Source organism: Lepisma saccharinum, chromosome 4 (assembly GCF_977018435.1).
Source record: "Lepisma saccharinum chromosome 4, izLepSacc3.1, whole genome shotgun sequence".
Taxonomy (NCBI): domain Eukaryota; kingdom Metazoa; phylum Arthropoda; class Insecta; order Zygentoma; family Lepismatidae; genus Lepisma; species Lepisma saccharinum.
In genome coordinates this window covers 55,704,099-55,728,378 of record NC_139232.1, presented here as the reverse complement: position 1 = coordinate 55,728,378, position 24,280 = coordinate 55,704,099, and the positions used below count along the sequence as shown (strand labels likewise).

At 37.7% G+C, this 24,280-nt stretch overlaps 1 protein-coding gene across 2 annotated transcripts in view; it reads right to left on the bottom strand.

Annotated features, from left to right (window-relative positions):
- Hecw (Hecw ubiquitin protein ligase) overlaps positions 1 to 24,280 on the bottom strand; it is a 313,224-nt gene that overhangs the window by 76,957 nt on the left and 211,987 nt on the right. For both annotated transcript variants that reach the window (XM_083120523.1, XM_083120524.1), the window contains 4 exons: positions 17,389 to 20,003; positions 15,589 to 15,736; positions 7,067 to 7,247; positions 1,798 to 1,983 (listed from right to left, as the gene is read on the bottom strand). In XM_083120523.1, coding sequence (XP_082976649.1) covers positions 1,798 to 1,983; positions 7,067 to 7,247; positions 15,589 to 15,736; positions 17,389 to 20,003 — 3,130 coding nt within the window. The remainder of the gene's footprint in view (positions 1 to 1,797; positions 1,984 to 7,066; positions 7,248 to 15,588; positions 15,737 to 17,388; positions 20,004 to 24,280) is intronic.

The window sequence follows — 24,280 nt, the reverse complement described above, 5'->3', positions numbered from 1 at the left end:
ATCAATTTACCAAGATTTTTGCTTTAAAATATTTGAGAATTACATCCGAATATTATATTACATGATATTTTATCACAAAACTCAGTTTTTTATACACAAAACTGGTGGAAAATTAAAAGAAACTCTAATTTTAGTAATTTCCAGGATAATTACACTCAGCAAAATTGTCCCACGGTATTTTTGAGGATTGCGTGAATGACCAAAATGCCAGAAAAGTATCGGCAGGTATAAGCAAATAAATTTCAAGTGATACTTTCCAATACCGATACCACTGGTATCAGCCGATACCGATACATCGGCACCATGTGTATATGAGCATGTGTTGCAACTTAATATCCAAGGGTTCCTGGGATATAATTGCATTGAGGGTACATTTCAATAGTTCTGACCCATCTTTATATTATTGGTATATTTGTGCAAAGTAGGTTCAAACATGTGCTAACTTATGTAATCAGTGCACAACAATATGGTGTGCACAACAAAGGAACATTCACTTGCATTGTTACAGCCATGGACACTTCTACATTGTAGAAGTCTGTGCACCGGATGGTTGTAGGAGGAGAAACTTTAGCATTATGCTTATGGGAGTATTATTTTACTTCTTCTCTTGGGAATACCAAACTTCTGATGGGATAGAAAAACACATGAATAGGAAAAAGGCAGGTTGAAGATTTCATTGGTCATCAGAAAAGTCTAAACTTCCATTTCATTAGCCATACTTTAAGTTAAAGTTTGTGCATTTTATTTTCTCCATAATGCCGACATTCTGAAAATTCTTATTCATCAAATTTTTCTAACATCATGTCTAACTTAATAATCAACTTCAAAAACTGCTTTCACTTGCAACATAAGGAGAAATTCATACTCTCCTGTACCATTGGGTTGCTTTTTAGTAGCAGTGCCTATTCTGACAATTTTCAAATAAATGTACACCTGGTGTGAAACTGTCTGTCACTCTTGGGCTAAAAATACACATTTCTTCTCTGTCAAGATGAAAAAGCTAATGGAAGTGGCTGTGCAAATTGCACTCTGAGCAATTAGCAATGTATTGTTGGAACTAACATATTTCAAGCACCTGCGCATATGCATTCAACTAGTCTCGATAATTGGCATTTCTGTCATGTTGTGAAGACAGTGAATTTCATTCTGACATTTCAAACTTTGATATGAATCTCATAAATTCTGTTCTGGTACATTCCATCTACCACCAACAGAACTACATTAGATTCTTTTTTTTCACAGAAATTATAAAAATCAAGCAGGTAAATTTCTGTTCAAGAGTGGCATGCAATATGTAGGAACACTTTTCAACTCTCCCATCTCAAATGTTGTCTCTGGAGGAATGGACAAACTAAAATTGCTGGAGAAAAAATGTTTCTTAAACTTTCACCTTCCTCTTCTAATAATGCAAAATTGATTTATATGAGCATGTACTGTACTTGTAGCTTCCAAGACACTACGTGGTAAAATTTCAAATTTCATGCTGAAAACACATTGAGCATTGAGGCAAGTACCACAAACAGCAGCCTGGTCATTTAAGGACTAATAATACTCATGAGCATTTCGACAGAATTGATATAAATATGCACCTTATGGAAAACTGTACCTCGTCCCCTTAAGAAACAAACACATTTACAAATCAAAATACTTCAAGAGAAAATCATTAAAACTGCTTTTGTTTTTTTAGAATCTGATACAGAACAATTAAAATTATAATTAAGTTTTTGCAGGGAAAGCTATGTTTCATTACATTTACATTAATATGTTTTATAAGCATCGACACTGAAAAGAACTAACCTTTCCATTTCGATCAAACTTTGTTTCCCAGCCTCTTGGAAGATCACGTCCTGTGTCAGCAAACATATTAATTAAAGCCACAAGATCACGGTTATGTTGGTACCTTTCAAATGTATGAGCATCACGACGAATTTTGGATATCATGTGTTTGAGAGAGCCGTTGCGATTGTAGAGAGACAGAGCTTCCTGGAAAGAAAGTAGACACAATGAAATTATTTTTGATTTCAATTAGGATCCCATCGATTTCTTCATTCAAGATCTCATCTTCAGAGGTTATGGGTTTGAGCCCTTATCTGGGCATGGGTCATCTAATCATTCATTCTCATCATTGGGATTTAACAAAAGAGGCAAAAACATTATAAAATTAGAAAAACACATAATGGGATTCTGTTGCAACTATAGTCTCTTGTGATGGAAGTTTTGCAAGATGTGAAGTAAAAGCATTAATAACTGATCCAAATAAGCTTGCTGCTTTACAATGTAATGAGGAGCTTTTGTTTCACACTGTATTGCCACACTTTGACCAGCCTTGCACAGTGAAGTGTTGCCAATGGTTACCATCAATGTATTTTATGAAAGACCTGTCAACAATTTTTGGTCAATATTTTCAAATGGAAACTTGTTAGGATCATTCACGCAGCACTTGCAAATTCCTTTGATCATAAAATCTGTGGAAGATTGTGGCATGCTACAGCATTGATATACCATGTTAAATTGCCTCAAAGGAGTCATCAACCTCAGAGGGTTCGGCAAATAACTTCCTCCCCATCTTCCTATAGGCACCAAAAGAAGAGAACACACTCTTTATTAGCATGCAATTTTTAGTGTATATGAGGGTGGATCAAATGAAAATGGAACAGTGGATGTATTGCATTATATTTATGTATGTGTATGGCGACAACCCTGTGTAGAGGTAGAGCTGGAGGTAAGGAAGGAAACCCCTACTGCATAATATGTGTAGGTGGTCGGGCAGCAGTATCATCCAAGAAGGCAAGCAGGCAGGCAGTCAGTCAGTGCTTCACCTGCGGCGGCAGAATGTTTGCCAGCAAAGAAGAGCAACATGGTGTTATTCGTTTTTTAGTGGTAGAAGTAGGAGTTTGCGAAATGCAGAGGAGAATGAAGGCAGTCTATGGAGAACATGCTCTGTCATTGACCTGTGTGAAGGACTGGCACAAGCGTTTCCGTGAGGGACGGGAATCTGTGAAGGATGATGAGCAACCTGGTCAAGCTCACGTCATCATCATGGATGCTCTGGTAGAACAAGTTGACCAGATAATCCACGCAGACAGACAAGTCAGCATCAGGGACATCAGCATGGATGTGGGAGTGAGTTTCAGTTCTGTACGTACCGTCACTACAGACAGACTGCAGTACAGGAAAGTGAGTGCACAGTGGGTGCCACACCATCTCACAGAAGATCAGAAGATATGGGATTGTCTATACAGCATCTTCTGGGATATCATGCCCAGGACAATTTCCTGGAATGTGTTGTTGCAGGTGATGAATCTTGGTGCCATCACTTCCAACCTGCAAGCGAACGACAAAGCCAACAGTGGAGACATGTGACCACCACCAAGAAGTCCAAGATGGTGCAGAGTAGTGGCAAAGTGATGCTGATATGTTTCTTTGATCATGAAGGACCCCTTCTCCTTAAGGTCCTGGACCATGGTCAAACGATAAATGCTGCTTGTTACTGCAGTACCTTCCACCATTTGTGTGCAGCAATCAAGGCCAAACGGCTCAGCCTGTTGTCCTCTGGAGTGGTTTTGCTGCATGACAACGTGTGGCCACATACATCAGCTGTTACAAAGAGCACATTGGCGAAGTTTGGGTGGACAGTGTTGGAACACCCACCATATAGGCATGATCTATCACCATGCGACTTCCATATCTTTGGTCTGTTGAAAAAGGCATTGATGGGTTGGTGTTTCCACTCGGACAATGTTCGCAACTGGTTCAGATCTCAGCCAAAGGGGTCCTACGAGCAGGGTATTCACTGCTTGGTGAAACAGTGTGACAAGTGCTTGTGTAACTTTGGAGATTATGTTTGAAATAAACCTTCTTGATTTCATTCTGCGGCCCCTGTTCCGTTTTCACTTGATCCACCCTAATATTATCCATTGTCTAGGGTGTTTACCTATACTAAGTTCACCAACTACATTAGGTCCTCCCCGATGGCACAATGGTAGGGTCGCCACCTTGTAATCAAGGGGTCCCAGGTTCGATACCCGGTGCAGGCACAAGTGGTTCGGATCCCACTTTAAACTGTAGGTCCAGTCCCAATTAGCCTTACTGTGCATAAAGTGGACTTGAAACAACAAATCAACCAACCAACCAACTACATTAGGAGGGGATAAGGTGGACTAGTTTGTTAGTGCACCGGATTTGTAGTAAAAAATATAAGGTCTGTCATAGGTTTGATCCCCACCACAGGCAAAAAGAAATTTGTTCACCTGAAAATGAGAGAAGAGGCGCTCTCTCAAAACAGTTAGAAAAAACATAGGTAAAAGCATTAGAAAAATGATTATGTCCAATTAACACTGCATCGTAATAAAGAACCATTGTCACGAACATTCAGAGAATTATTAACATTGACTTCACACAAAACCAAAGGTTTCCAAAAATTGACAAGAAGTAACTATAGGTCTTACAGCAGACAATCATCTCAGAACACTCTCTCACTTGCTCCAAGTGAAGCAAACACTTCCAACTTGCAGTATTATCAGTCAGGCTTGAACTGCTAATAGAGAATGTTGTTTTCTGCCTAACAAGCAGCCCATCAGAACAATAGCTAGAGATTTGGAGTAAGAACAGATTTTGGTGGCACCTACACTGAACTTAGCACCTCCCCCCATTGAAGACATATGTTATTCTCAAACTTACACTTTTTTTTTATATTCATCAAAAGTTTAAAAAGTGCATTTGCCATTATAATTTCTCTGTTCTATTAGGAAATTTACACTATATTACTATGCAGGACACACAGTACAATTATTTTACTGTTAATACACTAGTGTTTCTAACAGAACAGCATATTTATTTCATAACTCATATTACTAATAAAAACAGAATATGTTATGCATAAATCCAGCTATATGTATATATACAATCACTTCATCAACACACCAAAAAGTTACCTCCCAATTTTGATTTTCTTTGACTTTCGAAATGACTATGCACATACTTTTAGTCATTAGTTATATTTTGCATATCACATTGTCAGAAAAAAATCACATGCAACATTTTTTTAAGAAATAAATATGAACTTCATGTGACTGTTGTAGAATCCGCAGTAATGTGAATGAAGGAAGCAAGACAATTTTTTCTTTGAAAACTGATAATAATACTAATGCAATAGGGTATCAATTCTTTCATGGGCCACTGCTGCAGCCATGTTTACATTCTTCCAACTTTTTCTCTTCTGGCTTGTTCATTTGCCTCCTTGCTTTAGCTTCTACGGTGACCATTGCCTTGAATCCCGAGTGTGCAAATGACAAAATCTTTACTTCATTTTATAAAGCCAGATTACTCAGGTTTTCTGCAGCAATATTTCAGCAGTTTTCCATGGTACTTTCATTAGAGCAAATAATGTTCAAATTTAATGTTCAACAATGAACACAAGTTAATAATAAATTTTAGCAACATCAATGGCAATAATGAGATGCTTTGCAACCTGTCAAAATCTTTCGGATTTTTAATAATATAAAATAAAGACTGTTCAAGCCTTTCCACCTTGGAGAAAACCTGATATCTAGGATGACCAACTCTTCTGTATTTCCTGGTAACTCCCACATTAGATCACAATTTTTATCCTCCCAGCCCCCGTATTGACATTCTATTTCTCCTGTATATTTTGTTAACAATGAAGAGTGTGAAATTTCAATTCATTTCGATGCATACAAAACTTCAAGACGACTGCAAGATCTTGCACATTTAGTGTTTGGCAGGTGGGATTGTGATGTGGTAAAAACAGGAAGTGTAGAACAAAGATGGGTCAAACAAAGTGATTTTAGAAATAAATTGATGTGTCAGACCGTAGTAAGTTCTTTGGCTTTGTTTTGAACATTCCAGGCTCAAATGTTCACACTGAAAGGATTTTTTGACTGATTAGCAATAAATGGACAGATCAGTGACATCAATGCAGTTTGGAACTAATAATAAAGTCAGAACTAATGGTAGCAATTAATTATGAGTATAGTTGTCGATTTTTTTAAATTTGCACATGATAAAAGATGTTTGGTTCTGCAGCATCAGTGGACAAATGCATCTCGGTTAGGACTAAGAAACATGCAAGCTTGTAAATTATATCTGTATTGCAACCGGCATATTGAATAAAATGTGAATTTATTATTTTGTTTAAAAATATCCAATCCATGAACATTTACCTGAGTGACACTGTTCTGCTAAAAATGTGCAAAATTTGTCACGACTAAATCTCACTTAAATTCAATGCTGAAAGCTCGAAATCTCCCTTAAATTAATGGCCGAAAGTTGGTCACTCTACAGTTATAACATCTTACACAATAATAACTAATGTAATGTCTAATGATGTTACCATAAAGAAACACAAGACTTGGCAATCATAATGCTTAGAAGATGCTTTGTGATGTTTCTTAAACTGAAAGGTTTATGATGGTTCTTTTTGCTATATTGTGAGGAAAGTATCATAAAATACAGGGAGAGCAAAAAGTCACCGGACTCGAACTCATAATTTTTTTTTCATACCTATTTATTTATAAATTCAACAGATTGAAATATGCACAATGTAGGATGTATCTCCTTGTATTCAATTATGTCTTGTTCCTGAAATTTGCTATTTATTGTTATTGTTATTATTACTATTATTAACATAGATCTTAGTGCGATATTAAAAAAGATAAGATAATAAAGATAACACATGCACAAAATGAAATCCTGTACAGGATCATCGGGATACAGTCTTCTCCACCTTTCCACACACAAAGTATAGGTCTTCAGCTCAAAGTAAGCCTCTAACAAAGCAACATGCTTCTTGTGATTATAAACCATCTTGCACTGCGCAGTCAACAAACAGCCACTGCTGAAGTTACAATGGCAGCCTCTCTTTCAAAATAGGCTCCTCCCCTTCCCAAGGGTTGTCCAAACAAGTTGTGCACGTTAGGTCCTACGGAACGGAACCAAACTTTGAAAATGATTTTTTAAACTTTCAGTCTGGTGACTTTTTGGTCGCCCTGTATTAATGTCAACGTTTGGTCCATGTACATTTGAAATAAAACCAGGTCATACTTACGTCATTCATGTGAAGAATGGAGAAAAAATCCAGCCTAGAAACAAAGCGAACAGCTGGCATTTGGACCACAACTTCTTGCTGCCTTTCGGGAGTAGAAGTAATAGCGTCTGTAGAAGGGACACTTGGTGAATCATCAGATTCTAAACGTCTCGATGTGATGGTCCTCCGAATGCTCTGGTACCTAGTGAAAAAGAAAGCCACAATAATGGTAATAAAATTCAATCTCCTAATTAACTGTAACAATAGCATGACTATCAGTGCTACTTACTTTCACAACAATGGCTTTGGCTTGAAAGAGACTGTAGTCTATTCCACATTGAACAGTTGATTATATTTTTAAATTTTGCTTCTTGTCTGCATTTCACAATTCTTCAATTGCACATAATTTTGTAATTTGTGATCTTCAGGCCAAATAAATAAAAATAAAAATCTTAAAATGTGAAACAATGTTTACATGTATAGCTAATTAAAATGTGTATACCAATTACATTAAAACTTGTGTTATTTGGTATCAGCATCATTGTTTTCTCTGTTCTATTGGGTAATTTGTAAGGCATTACAATGCGATATAGAGAGCAGGCCTGTAGTGAGTGGTAGGCTAGGGGATCCACAGCATTGGACAACATTCAAAGCTTTGTCTATAAATAAAAATAAATAAAAATCAGAATATGCGATGGAGAAATTGTCACTTAGCAGAGGTATATTTTGGTAACCGGGGACAGGAAAATAATAAAGTTTTCACTTGGGCAAGATGGATTTTTGGTGGCCCTTTTACCCTGTCCTTCCCCTCCCTCCAACTTTCTACCCTGGTCTCCCTACTTTCCACCTTCCACCAAGAAAAAACATGGCCATGTTTTGTATTTATGGTTTTAATGACAAAATATCCTTATTTTTTTTATACTTTAAATATTACTGTTAAAGAACACATTTATTAAATATTACTGTTAAAGAACACGTTTATTGTAGGTGTGTGTTTATTTAATACCTGCATAATGATATCAACAATGCAGAAGAATACAATAATGCCCAAGGATTCGTCGCTTTGGTTTCCTCTGTTGACTGTAGCAACACAAACAATTTCAAGCTGCTCTCTTTCTACTACTATTAAACCCAAATGTTTTCACACATACACAGGACAAGATACATCACCTTAAGTAATCAATCAGTAGAGGATTGCGTGAGTATTTTATGTGGTAGTGTTATAGGAAAACCTCTTTCTAATGACTACCTTTAAGGTGTATATTCACTACGAAATAGATGGAACAGACAGTTGTATATGAAGTTAGGGTTGGCTTCATGGCCACACTACAAATTTATTTTTGAATATTTAAATCTAAGTAGTTTCGACTCCGGGGTATCATTCTACACCCTCGATTTTCTGCACATTTAAAATATTTTCGTGAAAATATTTCCTTCCTCATAACAAACTGTGTTTATAAATAGCGTGGAAGGTATTTTTTTAGATCTACGTGCTACAAAACTTATGTTTTTCTTAAAATTAAAATTCCTTGCATAACGTCAATGAGGTTTTTCAGGGCTTCTATGATGGCGGATGATAGATTCATGTAACAGGCACAAGTATGAAGATTTCGGATCACGGGTGCATGTCTGAAATTTTTATTTTTCTTCTTATGATTGACTTGTGCAATGGGAACATTTGCGATTGTGATATAATATTTGTATGATATATTGGCGGGTTGGACATTTCAGACATTGGATTTCATTTATGCGACTTCAGAAATTGGAATTAATTACTTCTTTTTGGCAACTGCAGGCCGAAAAGGGGAGGGTTGTATTTTCTAAATGACTTGTGGGATGGGATAATTTGCGATTTCTTATTTTTATGATTGGACAGGAGTGGAGGGTGGTATTCTGTGGAAAAGGACAACAAGGACTTGCAACATAGGAGTTACTTCATTTTTGGACTTTGAAATTTAACTTCGACCCGCAATACAGTGCCTGGCCTTGGTAAAAAGAGGCAAGTTGCCTTCTTAGGTTTAATTTCAGCCTTAATTTTTGGTATCTTCATGTGTCAATGTGGAAAACAGTGAGAAATAGTGTTGGGGGCAGATGACTCTGGCCAATTTCTAACATGCCTTTAAAAGGGATTCTATAGATAAAGGCAGGGCTGCGGTAGCGGTAGATCAATTACCCCAGGGGCGGAGCCCGGAATCGGTGGGAAATTTGGACTCAACAATTTCAAAGACAATATCTCAACTTCAAACGGCTGTACATTCGTAAATACTTGTTTCCGTGCTCCAAATCTTTGTTCCTCATAATTTACAGCACATAATCTTCATAAAAAAGAAGAAAAAACTTCCAAAATCAAGGGTGTAGAATGGGACACCGGACCCGTAGTTTCATCCCAGGTATCTTATTAAAATGGCCACCAATTTTTATAAGTGTATTGCAGTAAGGGTTAGAGCTCTAGTGAACAAAGTTTAGTGGTGATAGAGGAAGGAAGACTCAAATCGAGAGTCTTTTGTTGAGACAAATTGAATGCGATTTCATCCAATGAGAGAAGCAATTTCCAACTTGTAGTTTCATACGCATTTCAAGTGCTCACCACCTCGGTACAAGCAGTCTCAGGATCGATCTCTGGCCGGAACCCCGAAATTCCAGTTGCACAAATGAATTCGTATGGAGCTTAGGAGTATCTCATGAAGCAAATAAGCAGTAATGCCACCAAGAAACACATGTTCGAAAGAGAGTTTGAGTTAAGAATGAAACTAACTACCCTGTACAGAATACACATATTTTCTGTTTCTTGTTCATTCTCTCCTACTGCCCACAAAGTTTTTCTTTCATGAAAAACATCTATGCTAGGATGAACTATGTACTATCCACGATTTATACACTGCTAGTATTTGGACATCTACTAGGTAATCACAACTTCTCATTTCACTCTGCAATACGAGGGTTACTATTTATATTTTGAGCCTTGGCAACACTGATTGAAGTTAGGCGCGATTTGACGTTTGCATGGAATCGTTTGGCATTATTGACCATAACGTACTTCAAATGTTTTGTCAATAGCTTGATTTGTGTTGTTTACGTTGCCTTGGAGATTGCGCGACAACAATAAAATGGAATTAACTTGTGAACGTTTTCGTGTGATGATTTTTACGATTTTCGACGTGGATTATCAAGACAAGAGTGCATCAATCAACTTACTTCCACATTTGGCGATGAAGCCCCATCCTTTGCCACTGTGACATGCTGGTATAACGAATTTAATCGTGGCCGCCATTCGTTCACCCACGAGATTCGCGAAGGTTGTCCAAAATCAGTTGTTGTTCAAGAAAACACTGATGCTGTGCAAAACCTAATACTGCAAGATCATCATGTGACATACTGTGAGATTGAGGCAACCATAGGCATTAGTTCCACCAGCATATATATAAAATATTACATGATCATTTAGCTGTGAGAAAGGTATGTTCTCGTTGGATCCCACACAATTTGACAATACCTCAAAAAGACGCTCGCGTCAATTGGTGCAAACAAATGCTCAATAAATACAATCGTGGTGCTTCAAAAGACGTATATAAGATTGTAACAGGTGACAAATCATGGATATATGCATATGAGCCGGAACGTAAACAGCAGTCGACTGTATGGGTGTTTCAAGATGAACCCAATCCAACAAAAGTTGTTCGTGCTCGAAGCACATCGAAACAAATGGTCGCCTGTTTTTTCGGGAAAACTGGTCATGTGGCAACTGTACCTTTAGAGGAACGTAGAACGGTCATCTCTGAATGGTACACAACAATTTGTTTGCCAGAGGTCTTCGGTCAAATACGGAAAACAAACAAATGCCGTCGGATCATTCTTCATCAAGACAATGCCAGCTGTCACACATCTCATCTAACAACCGACTTTATGAACAGTCAAAAAATCGAATTGATGGGTCATCTGCCGTACAGTCCTGATTTCACACCCAATGACTTCTTCTTGTTCCCGAATGTCAAGAATAAATTGCGTGGACAACGATTTTCATCGGCGGAAGATGCCATTGATGCGTTCAAAAACCATATTATGGAGGTGTCTCAAAAAGATTGGAAAAACTGCTTTGACAAATGGTTCGAACGAATGCAAAAGTGTATTGACCATAAAGGAGAATACTTCGAAAAACAATAAAGCAGTTTTCAATGCCAAATTCCTATTTTTTCATTGTTAGGCTCAAAATATAAATAGTGACCCTCGTACCAGTGAACATTTAATAACGGACAAATATGTGATAATCCTGCTTTATTGTGGTTATAGTATATTATTTGCTGATAGCATGAAAGAAACCGTTTAGAAATGAGGAAATTAGAAAAATCAAGGAATAGGCTTTTGCTAAATCAAATTTCAATAACCACAACATAGCCACCAAATAGGCAACTTAGTAGTCACTGAAACTGGTATGACTACACCCAATTCAAGACTGAAAGGCTGCATACTTGCTGTTGCCTGAAAGACATGGTGCAAAACAACAAAGCTTGTACTGTACAACTCTCGAATTCCGCAGCAACACCAGAAGGAGTGCTCAATCAGATCACAGATTCTAACTTGTAAAAACTTGTTTCTTAAGAGGGGAAAGGTGGTAGGGTGAATTCAGAAATATAAAAAGAATGAAGATATTATCATCATTATTTTGTGATTCAGCTCTGTCAAAAAAGGAGCAGAACAAATTTAGTGGTAAACATTTTTAACGATATCTAAAATAAAAATTCAAAATCATAAAATCTGAAGTTCAAATTCCATAAACATTTACTTCGTAGTGATCTTCTACATTCCAAGTCAAAACAGTAGATAAAAACCCATGGAATGATATTCCCTCAGGAAAAAGTACTTATAAAGTGTGAATTTCTGTCTCATTCAGTTCGGCGTAAATTTTATTATTATTATTTCTTTTTGGCTCAATAGGATGTATGCAACTTGGTAATAACTAACAGTGGAAGAGAAAATGAATCTCCAATCCTTGGTAATAACTGGTAATAGAAGAGCGAAGGGTTCTCCAATCTTTGGTAATAACTAATGGTAATTGATAACAAGGGCACCAGAGACCTTCCAGTCTTTGATAATAACTAATGGTAGAAGAGGGAAAGGATCTCCAATCTTCAGTAGCAACTAATTGTAGAAGAGGGAAAGGATCTGCAAACTTCGGTAATAACTAATTGTATAAGAGGGAAAGGATCTCCAATCTTTGGTAACAACTAATTGTACAAGAGGGAAAGGATCTCCAATCTTCAGTAACAACTAATTATAGAAGAGTGAAGGGATCTCCAATCTTTGGTAATAAGTAATGGTAATTGATGACAAGGGCACCAGAGACCTTCCAGCCTTTGATAATAACTAATGGAAGAAGAGGGATAGGATCTCCAATCTTCAGTAACAACTACTTGTAGAAGAGTGAAATGATCTCCAATCTTCAGTAACAACTAATTGTAGAAGAGTGAAGGGATCTCCAATCTTTGGTAATAACTAATGGTAATCAATGACAAGGGCACCAGATACCTTCCAGCCTTTGATAATAACTAATGGTAGAAGAGGGAAAGGATCTGCAAACTTCAGTAATAACTAATTGTAGAAGAGGGAAAGGATCTCCAATCTTTGGTAACAACTAATTGTACAAGAGGGAAAGGATCTCCAATCTTCAGTAACAACTAATTATAGAAGAGTGAAGGGATCTCCAACCTTTGGTAATAACTAATGGTAATCGATGACAAGGGCACCAGAGACCTTCCAGTCTTTGATAATAACTAATGGTAGAAGAGGGAAAGGATCTCCAATCTTCAGTAGCAACTAATTGTAGAAGAGGGAAAGGATCTGCAAACTTCGGTAATAACTAATTGTAGAAGAGGGAAAGGATCTCCAATCTTTGGTAACAACTAATTGTACAAGAGGGAAAGGATCTCCAATCTTTGGTAACAACTAATTGAACAAGAGGGAAAGGATCTCCAATCTTGAGTAACAACTAATTGTAGAAGAGCGAAGGGTTCTCCAATCTTTGGTAATAACTAATGGTAATCGATGACAAGGGCACCAGAGACCTTCCAGCCTTTGATAATAACTAATGGTAGAAGAGGGAAAGGATCTCCAATCTTCGGTAACAACTAATTGTAGAAGAGGGAAAAGATCTTCACTAACAAGAAATTGTAGAAGAGGGAAAGGATCTCCAAGATTTGGTAACAACTAATTGTAGAAGAGGGAAAGGATCTTCACTAACAAGAAATTGTAGATGAGTGAAGGGATCTCCAATCTTCACAGGGTGGCCACTCCAGTACAATGATAAAATTCAAGTGTAATTCCCGGTTTTCAACGTGAACTTTCCAAAAATTCAAGGCTACAAGCCAGTGTTTTCTCTAGTTCAAACTTACCATCTCTCACCACCAACACACCCAAATATATGAACAATATAAAGGGTATGTGCGATTCTAATTCAATTCAATTGAATGGTACATATATTTAATTTAAGGTGCGGAATTTAAATTTGCCATTTCATATACTCAGACTAGAAATACATCTACAAACCCAAGTCTCAAATGTTACGGGATATAGTAATCTTTGAAAAATATTTAATTGTATTTGAATTTCAAATTTACCTAATCAATTTCAAGATATCTTGCAATAATCTTCCCATCTGTCAGATACAATTGTAGATTGTTCTAGAAAGAACACTAACAAAGCAAACAGATTGAGAGAAATTTTTTTAATTTTCCACGGAGCTTTTCTCTTTTCCTTCCTTGATAAAAATAAAAGCTAAACTGTTAAAAACTTGCCTGACGGCATTAATAAATATGTATAAATTCAATGGAATTGTGAATTAAAAAAGTTGCAACTTTTCACGTCTACGGAGAAAAATTCAAGCAGAATTCACTCATAATTCCCAGAATTCAAGGAATTCCCAGTGAGTAGTCACCCTGCCTCAGTAATAGTTGACAGTAATCGAAGACAAGTGCACCAGTGGCCCTCCAGCCTTTGGTAAGAACTAATGGTAGAAGAAGGAAAGGATCTCCAATATTTGGTAATAACTAACGGTAATCAAAGACAAGGACACCAGCAGCCTTCCAGCCTTTGGTAATAACTAGAGCCTGGATTTTAGGCAAAATGCATATTTGTTTCCGACGCTGGTAGACAAAAATTGAACACAAAAGTACACCGATTCGAAGGTTCTTAACATTCTGAACAATACTTTACGTTGCCTTTTTTTGCCTATTTCACCTTATGCTGCCTTTTTCAAACATTTTTGCCTTTTTTTGCCTCTTTTGTCATTCTGACAAGGCATTATGTTGCCTTTCTTTGCCTCTTTTGTCATTCCGACAAGGCATATTTTTAAAATTATATTTCCTCTTCTTCTATTTGATTTTGTTTTTCAGTAACCCTTGTTATTCAAATTATTATTTGTAAATATATTTCTAAAGATTTAAGAGGAATTTAATTCCTTCTCTTCAATTTTTAATGCCTCATCTTCAATTTTCACTGCCTCTTTCTGAAACTTGACTGCTATTTTTTCGACATACACTGCCTTTTTTTCAATTTTTCGTTGCCTTTTTGCCTGCCATTTTTAATACTTTTCAGTGCCTGAACATCCGGGCTCTAGTAATAACTAATGATAGAAGAGGGAAAGGATATTCAATCTTTGGTAATAGAAGAGAAAGGGCCCAGCAACTATCCAATTTTTGGTAATAACTAGTACTAATAGAAGAGAAGGGAACCAGCGACAATCCAGTCTTTGGTAATAACTAATGGTAGAAGAGAGAAAGGATCTCCAATATTTGGTAATAACTAACAGTATTTGAAGAGAAAGGTCCCAGCAAGCCTCCAGTCTTTGGTACTAACTAGTGGTAGCAGAGGGAAAGTATGTCTAATCTTCAGTAATAACTAATGGTAATAGAAGAGAAGGGCCCAAGCTTTTAGTAATAACTAATGGTAGAAGAGGGAAAGAATCTCCAATCTTTGGTAATAACTAACTGTAATAGAAGATTGATTGAGTTGGTGTTTTAAGTTCACTTTATGCACAGTAAGGCTAATCGGGACTGGACCTACAGTTTAAAGTGGAATCCGAACCACTATGTGCCTCCACCAGGTATCTAAAACAGGACCCCTTCATTACAAGGCAACGATGCTACCTCTGCGCCATCGGGGAGGCCCTTGTAATAGAAGAGAAGGGCCCTAGTGACCCTCCAGTCTCTGGTAATAACTAATTTCTTGGTAGGTTTCTTAATGACAGTCTATCAACTTGTTAAAATGGTATTTCATTGTAAAGGTCTATTGTCCATTTTCAAAATGTTCCTGTGCATATTTTTAGTCAACAATAGATACGTTGCATATCACATCATAATGAATAAATACAAATCACTTGCAATATCTGTTTGAGCAATAAGTATAAAAATAGTTGAATGCCGAACAAAACAGAAAAAAATTGGTATCTATTTCTTCAGAAACTGATAAAAATATTAAGTTAATGCATGCCAAAAATTTTACAAAAAGTATTATCTCATAGAAGGAAGCACAGACACAAAATTTCCACTTACCTTCTATCCAGTTGTTGCCTTTGCAATTCATTATTTGATGGTCTACTTCTCACTACAGAGTTGGATGTTGGGCGCTGCCATGTTGTTGTTCGATTAACATGATCGATATAAAAAATGCGACCATGGCTATCAATTCTTGCTTCCCAATCTGAAAAATCACATTGGACGTATGATATTCCATTAGCATTATCAATATATTTTTCAGCATGCACTACGTAAGTAATGTGCTCATAAGTCACAGCTATGTCTTTCAGATATACCCCTACACAAAAATCAAACTCTTCATGGAGCAGAGAGAAATAATATATAACTAAAAATACAGAGTTAGGACCACAGATCTTTACATCCGGACATATCACACTTAAGTGATAAAATGGTTTCTTCTTTTGAAGATTTTGTCTCAATTCACCCTCTTTAAATACTATAGGGAATTTTCTCATTGTGTACTCTCTTCTCTATTATTATGCACATAGACTGATTTTGCTAATTATGCCGAATCACAAGCAGATGTGGGTTGGAGTGTGTGTGTGTGTGTGTGTTACATATATGAGAGAGGGGTGATCAAGAGAGAGAAAAGTTTAAATTTTTCCACCACAGGCCCACATCATCAGGTGTACATACAGGCAAATTTAACCTCCACCCAAGGGAAACCTGCCACATCTCAAACCTCAGATACATGGTCAAGTCGCCCGTGGAACGGTGGCTAGCACACCGGACAGTGAAAGCACGTCTGTCAGCATTTAGACCCACAGCTGTAAGCTGATGGCACTAGATGCATCAGTGTTTCAGTATCCAGAAAGCTGGTGTCTAGTTTGCATGTGTTTGTGAAGAGTAAAGTTGTTAACAAGTGTTTTAGATTGTTTTGTTTTAGTTTACATATTACTGGTGCTTTTCTGCTGTCTAATAATGCTATGCTATACTTATAATTCAAAACAACGAATTTTTATGTATGACTCTTACTTCATTATGAATTCTTGTAGGGAAGTTAGAAGGGGTTTTGCAGCAGAATTCGCAGATGTTCCTGTTCTACACAGAAACAGTGTTCGAATATTTGTGAACCGATTTAGGGGAACAGGGTCTGTTCTTGATAAGAAGCAAAGGGTGAAACGGCATGTGCTTACTGAGGAGAAACTAGACAACGTTGGAGCATGATTGGTACACCTTTTCAAAAATCCCTTCGATGCCTTGCACAAGAAACTCATTTGCATGATGTCTGCATGGCAAGCTACCAACCCTTTAAACCTGAAGTCATACATTAGAAAAATTGAAAGAAAATATCAGGAGAGTAATTGAAGCAATTTTGGAAGAGGAACTGATACGTGTTAGTGAAAATTTCCTTAAAAAATGCTGTAAACGTGTGGAAGCAGGAGGACATCATTTCCAAGACTTCTTGTAACAAGGTACGTGCTTATCATAATTTTAACTGTCTGAGTAATTCTACGAGCTTATTTCATTACATAGCTAGCAGTTCCAGTTACGCGGATGTTACATCCAGTTTGGTGGCAGATGTGCTCTCACTGCCCAGCGTGCTAGTCGCTCCACGGGTGACTTGACCATGAAAAGCATTGTACATTCTTACCTGCAATATCTATCAATCTTGGGCCCCCACACACACCACACATTACCACTCCCAATCGACAAGCCTTGGGAGAGAACCATGTATTCCAGTGCCAACTGTATCTTTGCTCTGGACCTGGCAAATTTGCAGGTTATACTTAATATTATGAAATTCTAAATCATGATATTACTAATGCTATCAACTTTTAAAGAAAATATATATTAGCAAAGCAAAGAACTTACATGTAGGTAAAGGCTCTTCTTCAGATGACACATCAACTCTTTGGCACTTGTATGTTCGTTCAGGGATAGATGGCAACCTTGTTGTTGTTATGTGACGGAGAAGAAAGAGGGGCTGAGGTTCCTGGATGCTGGGTGATGCAGGAACAAAGTCCATATCTGATGAATCCTCACCACTGTCCCTGTCTGCAGTTGTTGCACAATGTCTACTTGATGCACTATTCACTCCATTCACTGGCCTTGCATGGTGTGTTGGTGTAGGGGGACACTGAGGGATTGGACTCATCACACGACTAAGCAATCTGTTGTGGGGTTTTGGTAAAAGCGATTCACCATTTAGCAAACTTGTATCACTGAGCGACTTTGAACTACTTTCACTGTCGTCAAGACTTGTTCTGTGACATGGTCGAAACTCCTCCTCCACCGACTCTAAAAGAAACACTGGGGGAGGATGGCTGACTTGTCTTGACAGTGGTCGATGTGGACGGGTTGTGTCGATGTTATTTCGTGTTCTGTAATCTGCTACTTCTTCGGCCACTTCTGACGATTGCGCACATTCATCCCCGACCCTCGCTGAAACATCACTTTCGACATTTTCTGTGTTGGGAATAGACACTAGAGAATCTGAGCTCGAGCTTCGATTACTCAGAACCATTGTGGCAGTATCCGAACCACTTGAACCTGTGTTATTGGTAAGAACCATCCCGGAGTCAGAGGTTGGTGTGGACACGGAACCAGGAGATATGAGAGCCTGGTTGGAATCAGGAACGGTTAAGAGAGAGCTGACTGCACAAGCTTCCGAAGGTTCTTTCTCTGTCATAGGGACACTTGAAGTTCCTTTATCACAGTTTTCTGGGTTCTTCTTCAACGTTCCTTGGTTTTCTGAAGCACTAGAATTATATTTGGCAGGACTGGAGCATAAGTGAGGCAAATCTATAGAGTCGTTTACATCAAAACCAGAGGTTAGGTCCATAAAATTAAACTCCCCACTTGCATCCCCCTGATTCACTTCCTGTTCAGCGCCATCACTTATGTGAATACCAGCACCGAGTTCTGGCTGTGACATCATATTTAATTCATGACTAGAGATATCACTTTTACACTGACTATACTTCTCTGCTACTGACCGGATACTTTGGTTCATATTAGAATTGTTGAAAGCACAGTCTTCACCTTCCTCATCGTCAACCATCCCATTTACCTGACACGCAAATATAATATTTTCCTGAAGCGAGCCATCATCATCCATAAGATTCTCCAAAGACGAGCCATCTAGGAGACTTCCGTCTTGTTCCGGAGTTGCTAAAGGTGCAATGTTTGGACAAAAACCTATCTGCATGCCTAAATCATGCTCTGTACCCTGACAGTCCATAGTCATTGCTAGTTTTACTGGCCTTGTACTATCACTGGAAGAAACACAACTATTTTCTGTACCCTGAGTGTGTAAAGAAAGAGATTTTCTTTTCCCCTTCCCTAGAGTCCCTTGTGCACCTACGTCATTATCACAGTTATTCAGATCCATAGCAATCGGTTTGCATGCTGATTGATGACTAGAACCTGACTCCGCTGATTGTTTGAATTCATCGGTGTCTATAATTTCAAAGGCAAAAGTGTCCTCTGGAGTGACCATCTTCCGTGGTCGAGGGGGAGGATTGGCACCCGTGCTAGTTTCACTAGGCTTTAGAGGAATCCCGCGATCCCTTGGTTTGGCACCAATTACCGGGTGAGCTTTGCATAAGAATGAATCACCACGAGACACTGACACTGGTTTGTGATGACGAGGAACTTCAGGGGGAAGAGATGAGCTTGCGAGACCACCAGGTAAGGCAACACCAATACTGCTGCTGTAGTGAAGAGCTTTCGTTCTTTCCAGAGGCTTGTGGTTTCCTACGGACTTTTTCTGAGGGAACGCCGGCCTTCCTCGAGGTGGCAGAGGAGGAGGTGGTTCAGCGTCAACCGCACTTGCTTCAGACTTATCGCCAGTAGGATACAATGTTTCGTAAATCGACTCGTAATCAGGGGCCTTCCGAGGTCTCTGGTCATGGCATCTTCCCGTTGGCTTCTGCCAAATTGGATAATAATCAGCATTTTCGCTCAACCCTATTGCACCTCCCTTGTCATCGTCTTCTATATCCGAAGCTTTGTCGCACTTGTGGGAGTTCCATGTTGTCTGATCCTTAGTAGATGCATCAGAACCGGAGTCGTCACCATTCTGCATAATGAAACCGTTAAGCCTTTTTGGTGTCATGTGGTGTATTACCTTCTTCTTCAACTTGAAGCTCATTTCTGGTTCCGATTCGCTTTCGGAACTGAATCCTTTTATCCTGAAAAGTTCTTCGAGATCTCTCCTCTTCGCCAGCAAATCTCTCATGTTGCTCTTCTGATGTTTCCGTAGAATCTTCTTCTTAAGGCTGCCATCAGGGAGAGATGAACAACGATCAGTGTCTTCAAGATCTGATGCATTGAAAGACACTGGAAGTGACTTGAATTCCTCAGAATCCTCATACATTGTAAGACACTCTGCGACTTGTGAATGAGGCTCCAAAGTCACTGTGAAGTAAACGATACCCTGCATGCTATCAGTTGAAGACAAGGGAAGTTTAAATTGAGCAGGACAGCTGAAAAATAAAAATCATAACAATTAGTACAACTTCTCTTGATAAGATACAAAGAAAATTAATAAAATAACACAGGCATAAATAGATCATATTGGGCATAACTTATTGTAAATATTGAACTGCTCACAAACACGTGAACTTGTTCTGAAAAATGTATAATCATTTATAGACACACATTTATTTTTACTTTATTATTATATTACCTAGATATGCTGTAATTACTACTTTATATTGAACAAATTGAGTGTGTATTTCTTCAGAACATATTTTAGCAAGTGTGCAACAGAGAGTAAGTACTGTGAAAATAACCTTAATAATAATTTTAAAAATGTAAAATGAGCTTTCTGATGACTTTACACCGAAGGGCAGATAAATACAATTACAAATACCTAATGCACTCTAAAACCAATGCTAAATTTTATGTACTCACGATATTCATAAACCAACAACTGTAAGGACAATGTCACAGTACACTAATTCTTAAACTATCTTAATCATGACAGGGTTGCACATGCAAATATCTCACCATTAGAGTACTTCAAATTTAACTTGCATGTTTTCTTATCTTATCTAAACTTTGAAAAGCTAAACTTGACATAAAATATCTATTGGCATGTATGTATAAATATTAATGGAATTATTCATTCAAATTATAAGAAATGCTGACTAAGGTGGCTGATAAGAATATTGCATCCTTATAGATGGAAAAATGTAACACATTAAGCCAACATATTATACAATGATTTATTTTACAACTGTTTATGGTATCATTGCAATCGTTTTGTAAACTTTGATTTTTACATATACACTCTTTATTCTATTATATCACACAATGAACATCACTCGAATGTTAAAATACTAACCCAAATTTGGGAGTGAATAAGCAACTTAATACCTCTTGATTTAACCGTAAATGGGGAAAGGCATGGTAAATTGATGACCTTCTCCTCTGCGAGGCAGGTGACTTTATTTAAGCATCACCCTTTAGGAGGTTCAAGGAGAATTTGCTGTTAGTTTCAGACATCTCAGGGGATGATCACCCAAATCTGGAATGCTGTTCACCATTTACAGTAATTGGCAATTTATTTTAATTTTAGACACTTTAAGGGGTGATTTTTTAGATATTAAAGAAGGAATGTTTTAGATGCATAAAGGAAGGGAGACTAAATTTAATTTTATTTTAAATGATTTAAGAGCATCACTGGGGATTTAACTTCCCTCAACCCTTTCCTTTATTCCACTCACACATTTGTTATACAAGTAAAACGCAGTGTCGGAAGGAGAATGTTTGTCTTTCTTATGATATTAAGACCTCAGTTGTTATCATTTTTGACATAACATGCACATGCTTTGCATATCTACCTGAAAATGAATACGTAGATTTTCAGCGAAAAATGCAGGCTCGACCAGGACTCGAACCTGGATCTCTAGCATACCGTGCCATTGCTCTACTACTGAGCTATTGGACTGGCCTGGTCGAGCCTGCATTCTTCACTGAAAATCTATGTAGTACATCTCCTGTGTGAGCCTAATTTGATGAACTGAAAACTAATGTCTAACATGCATTTTTAAAAAGTTGGATGAATGGGAAGATGAAAGGGAAATTACAAGGGATCAGAAAATAGATACCATGAAAAATAATCAGTTGTGATGATAATTGTGAGTGTAAAATACAGGTTTATTGGAAAATATAGCAGAAAACTGGTTTTACAGTCTCAGATGCTGCAGTTCCTCACACTGCAGGCTTTCATGGTCCCAATAAAGCAAGCCTTTAAAAAAATGTTCACAGATTTTACTATTCCTGTGTTGAAGCATTTCTAGCTACAGTCCCGAAAAAATTGAATTTGTATTTATTGTTATTCTACATTGCTATTATGTCACTTTTGGCTAATTGCAGTGACTGCAATCCCAGCAATGCAGGGGGTGGGTGGGGGAGGTTTAGGGACCCCCACAATGTTTTCTCTAGAAGTCCCTGAAATGTTATATAATCCCAGAAATTCAACAATACCGTCACTTATTTATATATATATATATATATATATATATATATATATATATATATATATATATATATATATAACTTCCGGTTCCGTCTATTTCTCCTCACACCGATGATGCTATGAAATTAGCGAAAATTTTGAATTTTTCTACTGTCCGGTGAGTGTTTTCTTTTACCTTCTTTGATTTTTACTTAGCCCTTTTGGCCCTCCTTGCTTTTATCCAATATATATATATATAAATAAATTACAAAACCAAAATCTGGTTCCCAATCAATAATATATTATATGACTATGTCTGGGAATAAGCAGGAGCGTACTGTCTAAGCCAGAGGAGTTAGGGCAACTATGCATATTGGTCCCCTCTGAAATGTAAAATTACTTGCTTGCAAATGGCCATAGGAAAAAATCCATCTTATACCTTTATACGTCCTCCTCCGTAGTCGAGCGGGTTAAGGCGTTCACTCGTCTTGAGATTGTTCGCTGCGGGACGGTGTAGGTTCGAATCCGGCTCTGGTCGGAATTTATTCGGCCTACGTATAGGGCCGGTGGCAACCCACCATCGTGAGGAAATTGGGGAGCTCCAAGTGAGTGAGCGTAATCCGGTCGAGACGACCTACTATAACGGCTGGGGATACGTCGGGCCGACCACCCGACTATTCCAATACTGGTTGAAGATCTCCATGCTTAGAGGTGACGAAGGAAAGTGTGGGAGGGAGACCAGCAGTCGGTAGGTATGGCCAGGCCCTTCATGGGCTGTTGCGCAAAGGATTATTATTATTATTATTATACCTTTATACATGTAGATAGCCCATCTGTTGTAAATGTATAGTGTATCAATAGGTTGCACAGAAAGACTCAGTTGCTCAACTAGTTGACACCTTAATGCTACTCAATAAACAATCAAAACTGGTACCACTTTTACCACTAATATTAGTTTCACGTGTGATGTTTAAAATCTAACTCCCCATTAAATAATTTTAAGGGGTCCCAAGCCTTTTGATATTCAAATATAAGCTGATATAAATTTTCCACATTATCCACACTTGTTACATGTTACTTCAATGGGGCCCAAAAACTCAGTAGGAGGTGGGGTTCAGGTGTCAATTATCCCTTTCCCCAAGGACCAGTGCACCCAGCCCTTTCTGTCCCGCAGGGTATACATCATATGAGTTAAATTAGGGATGGGCCGATATGAAATTTTGGCCGATACCGATAAAGTACCGATATAAAATTTACCAATACCGATAACCGATATTCTACCGATCCGATATAAAATTAGAAATGGTCCTTGAAGAACCTGAAATGTTCATTGATCTCCTTAATAAATATGTGTTTCGAGGTGACTGCAGTGCAAAAGAAGTTGAATATTTAGACAATTACTTTTTTAAAAAGTAGGGCATCGAGATTATCCATAAAAATTACAACAAAATGGCAGAATTTTGCACTAAATTATAAGATATTTATCGATATATCGGATCGGTAAAATAATAGGTAATTTTACCGATAAACCGATATGCCTATATCGGCCAATAACGATTAATCGGTTCCATCCCTAAGTTAAATAAATGTCATCATTATTTTGTGGGAATTTGTGAAGTTCATTTTTCTTCCATATTGAAATTTTGTGTACATATCTGTCGAACCAGTTCTTTCTTTCCAGCATGTTACTCTTTTGTGAAGTAGTACTCGAAGTGGAAATTCAAGCATGCTTGAATTTGAGAATAGAAGCGAGGATCCTTGTATGGATCAACATGGAGACAATGCAGTAGATTGCTTACGAAAATTATCTTAGCTGGAGGGAATGCTTTATGAAAATTTTCTTAACTGGGGAATAGCACCCGCCCCCCCCCCCCTTGTCCCTTCCACCCATGCACACTTTGAGCACTGATGATCTATTTATAAAACAGGTTTTGCTTCATAAAAAGAATAGAAATGTATGTTTGATGGCATATCGAACAGAAATGGCATCATTAAATTTATGATTAATAATATCAAGGTCCACTAACATTAAAATTAAAGAATGTGTCCATGTGGCAACAACCTTTTGGGGGTGAAGTCCTTTGGATTGGTCTTTCATTGAGTGACACATTTTCAGTACACTCTATTATCTGTCTTTCAAGACTGGAGTCCACACTATTTCCTTCTAGTAAATTCCAATTGACCTTGTGATGCTGGGCTAACACCAACAATCTAGAGGCCCAGTTCAACCTCCAAAACTGAAATGGTAAGTTTGCTTGAATATATTACTCACTATTAGTATTAGAAGGCAAATGTGCG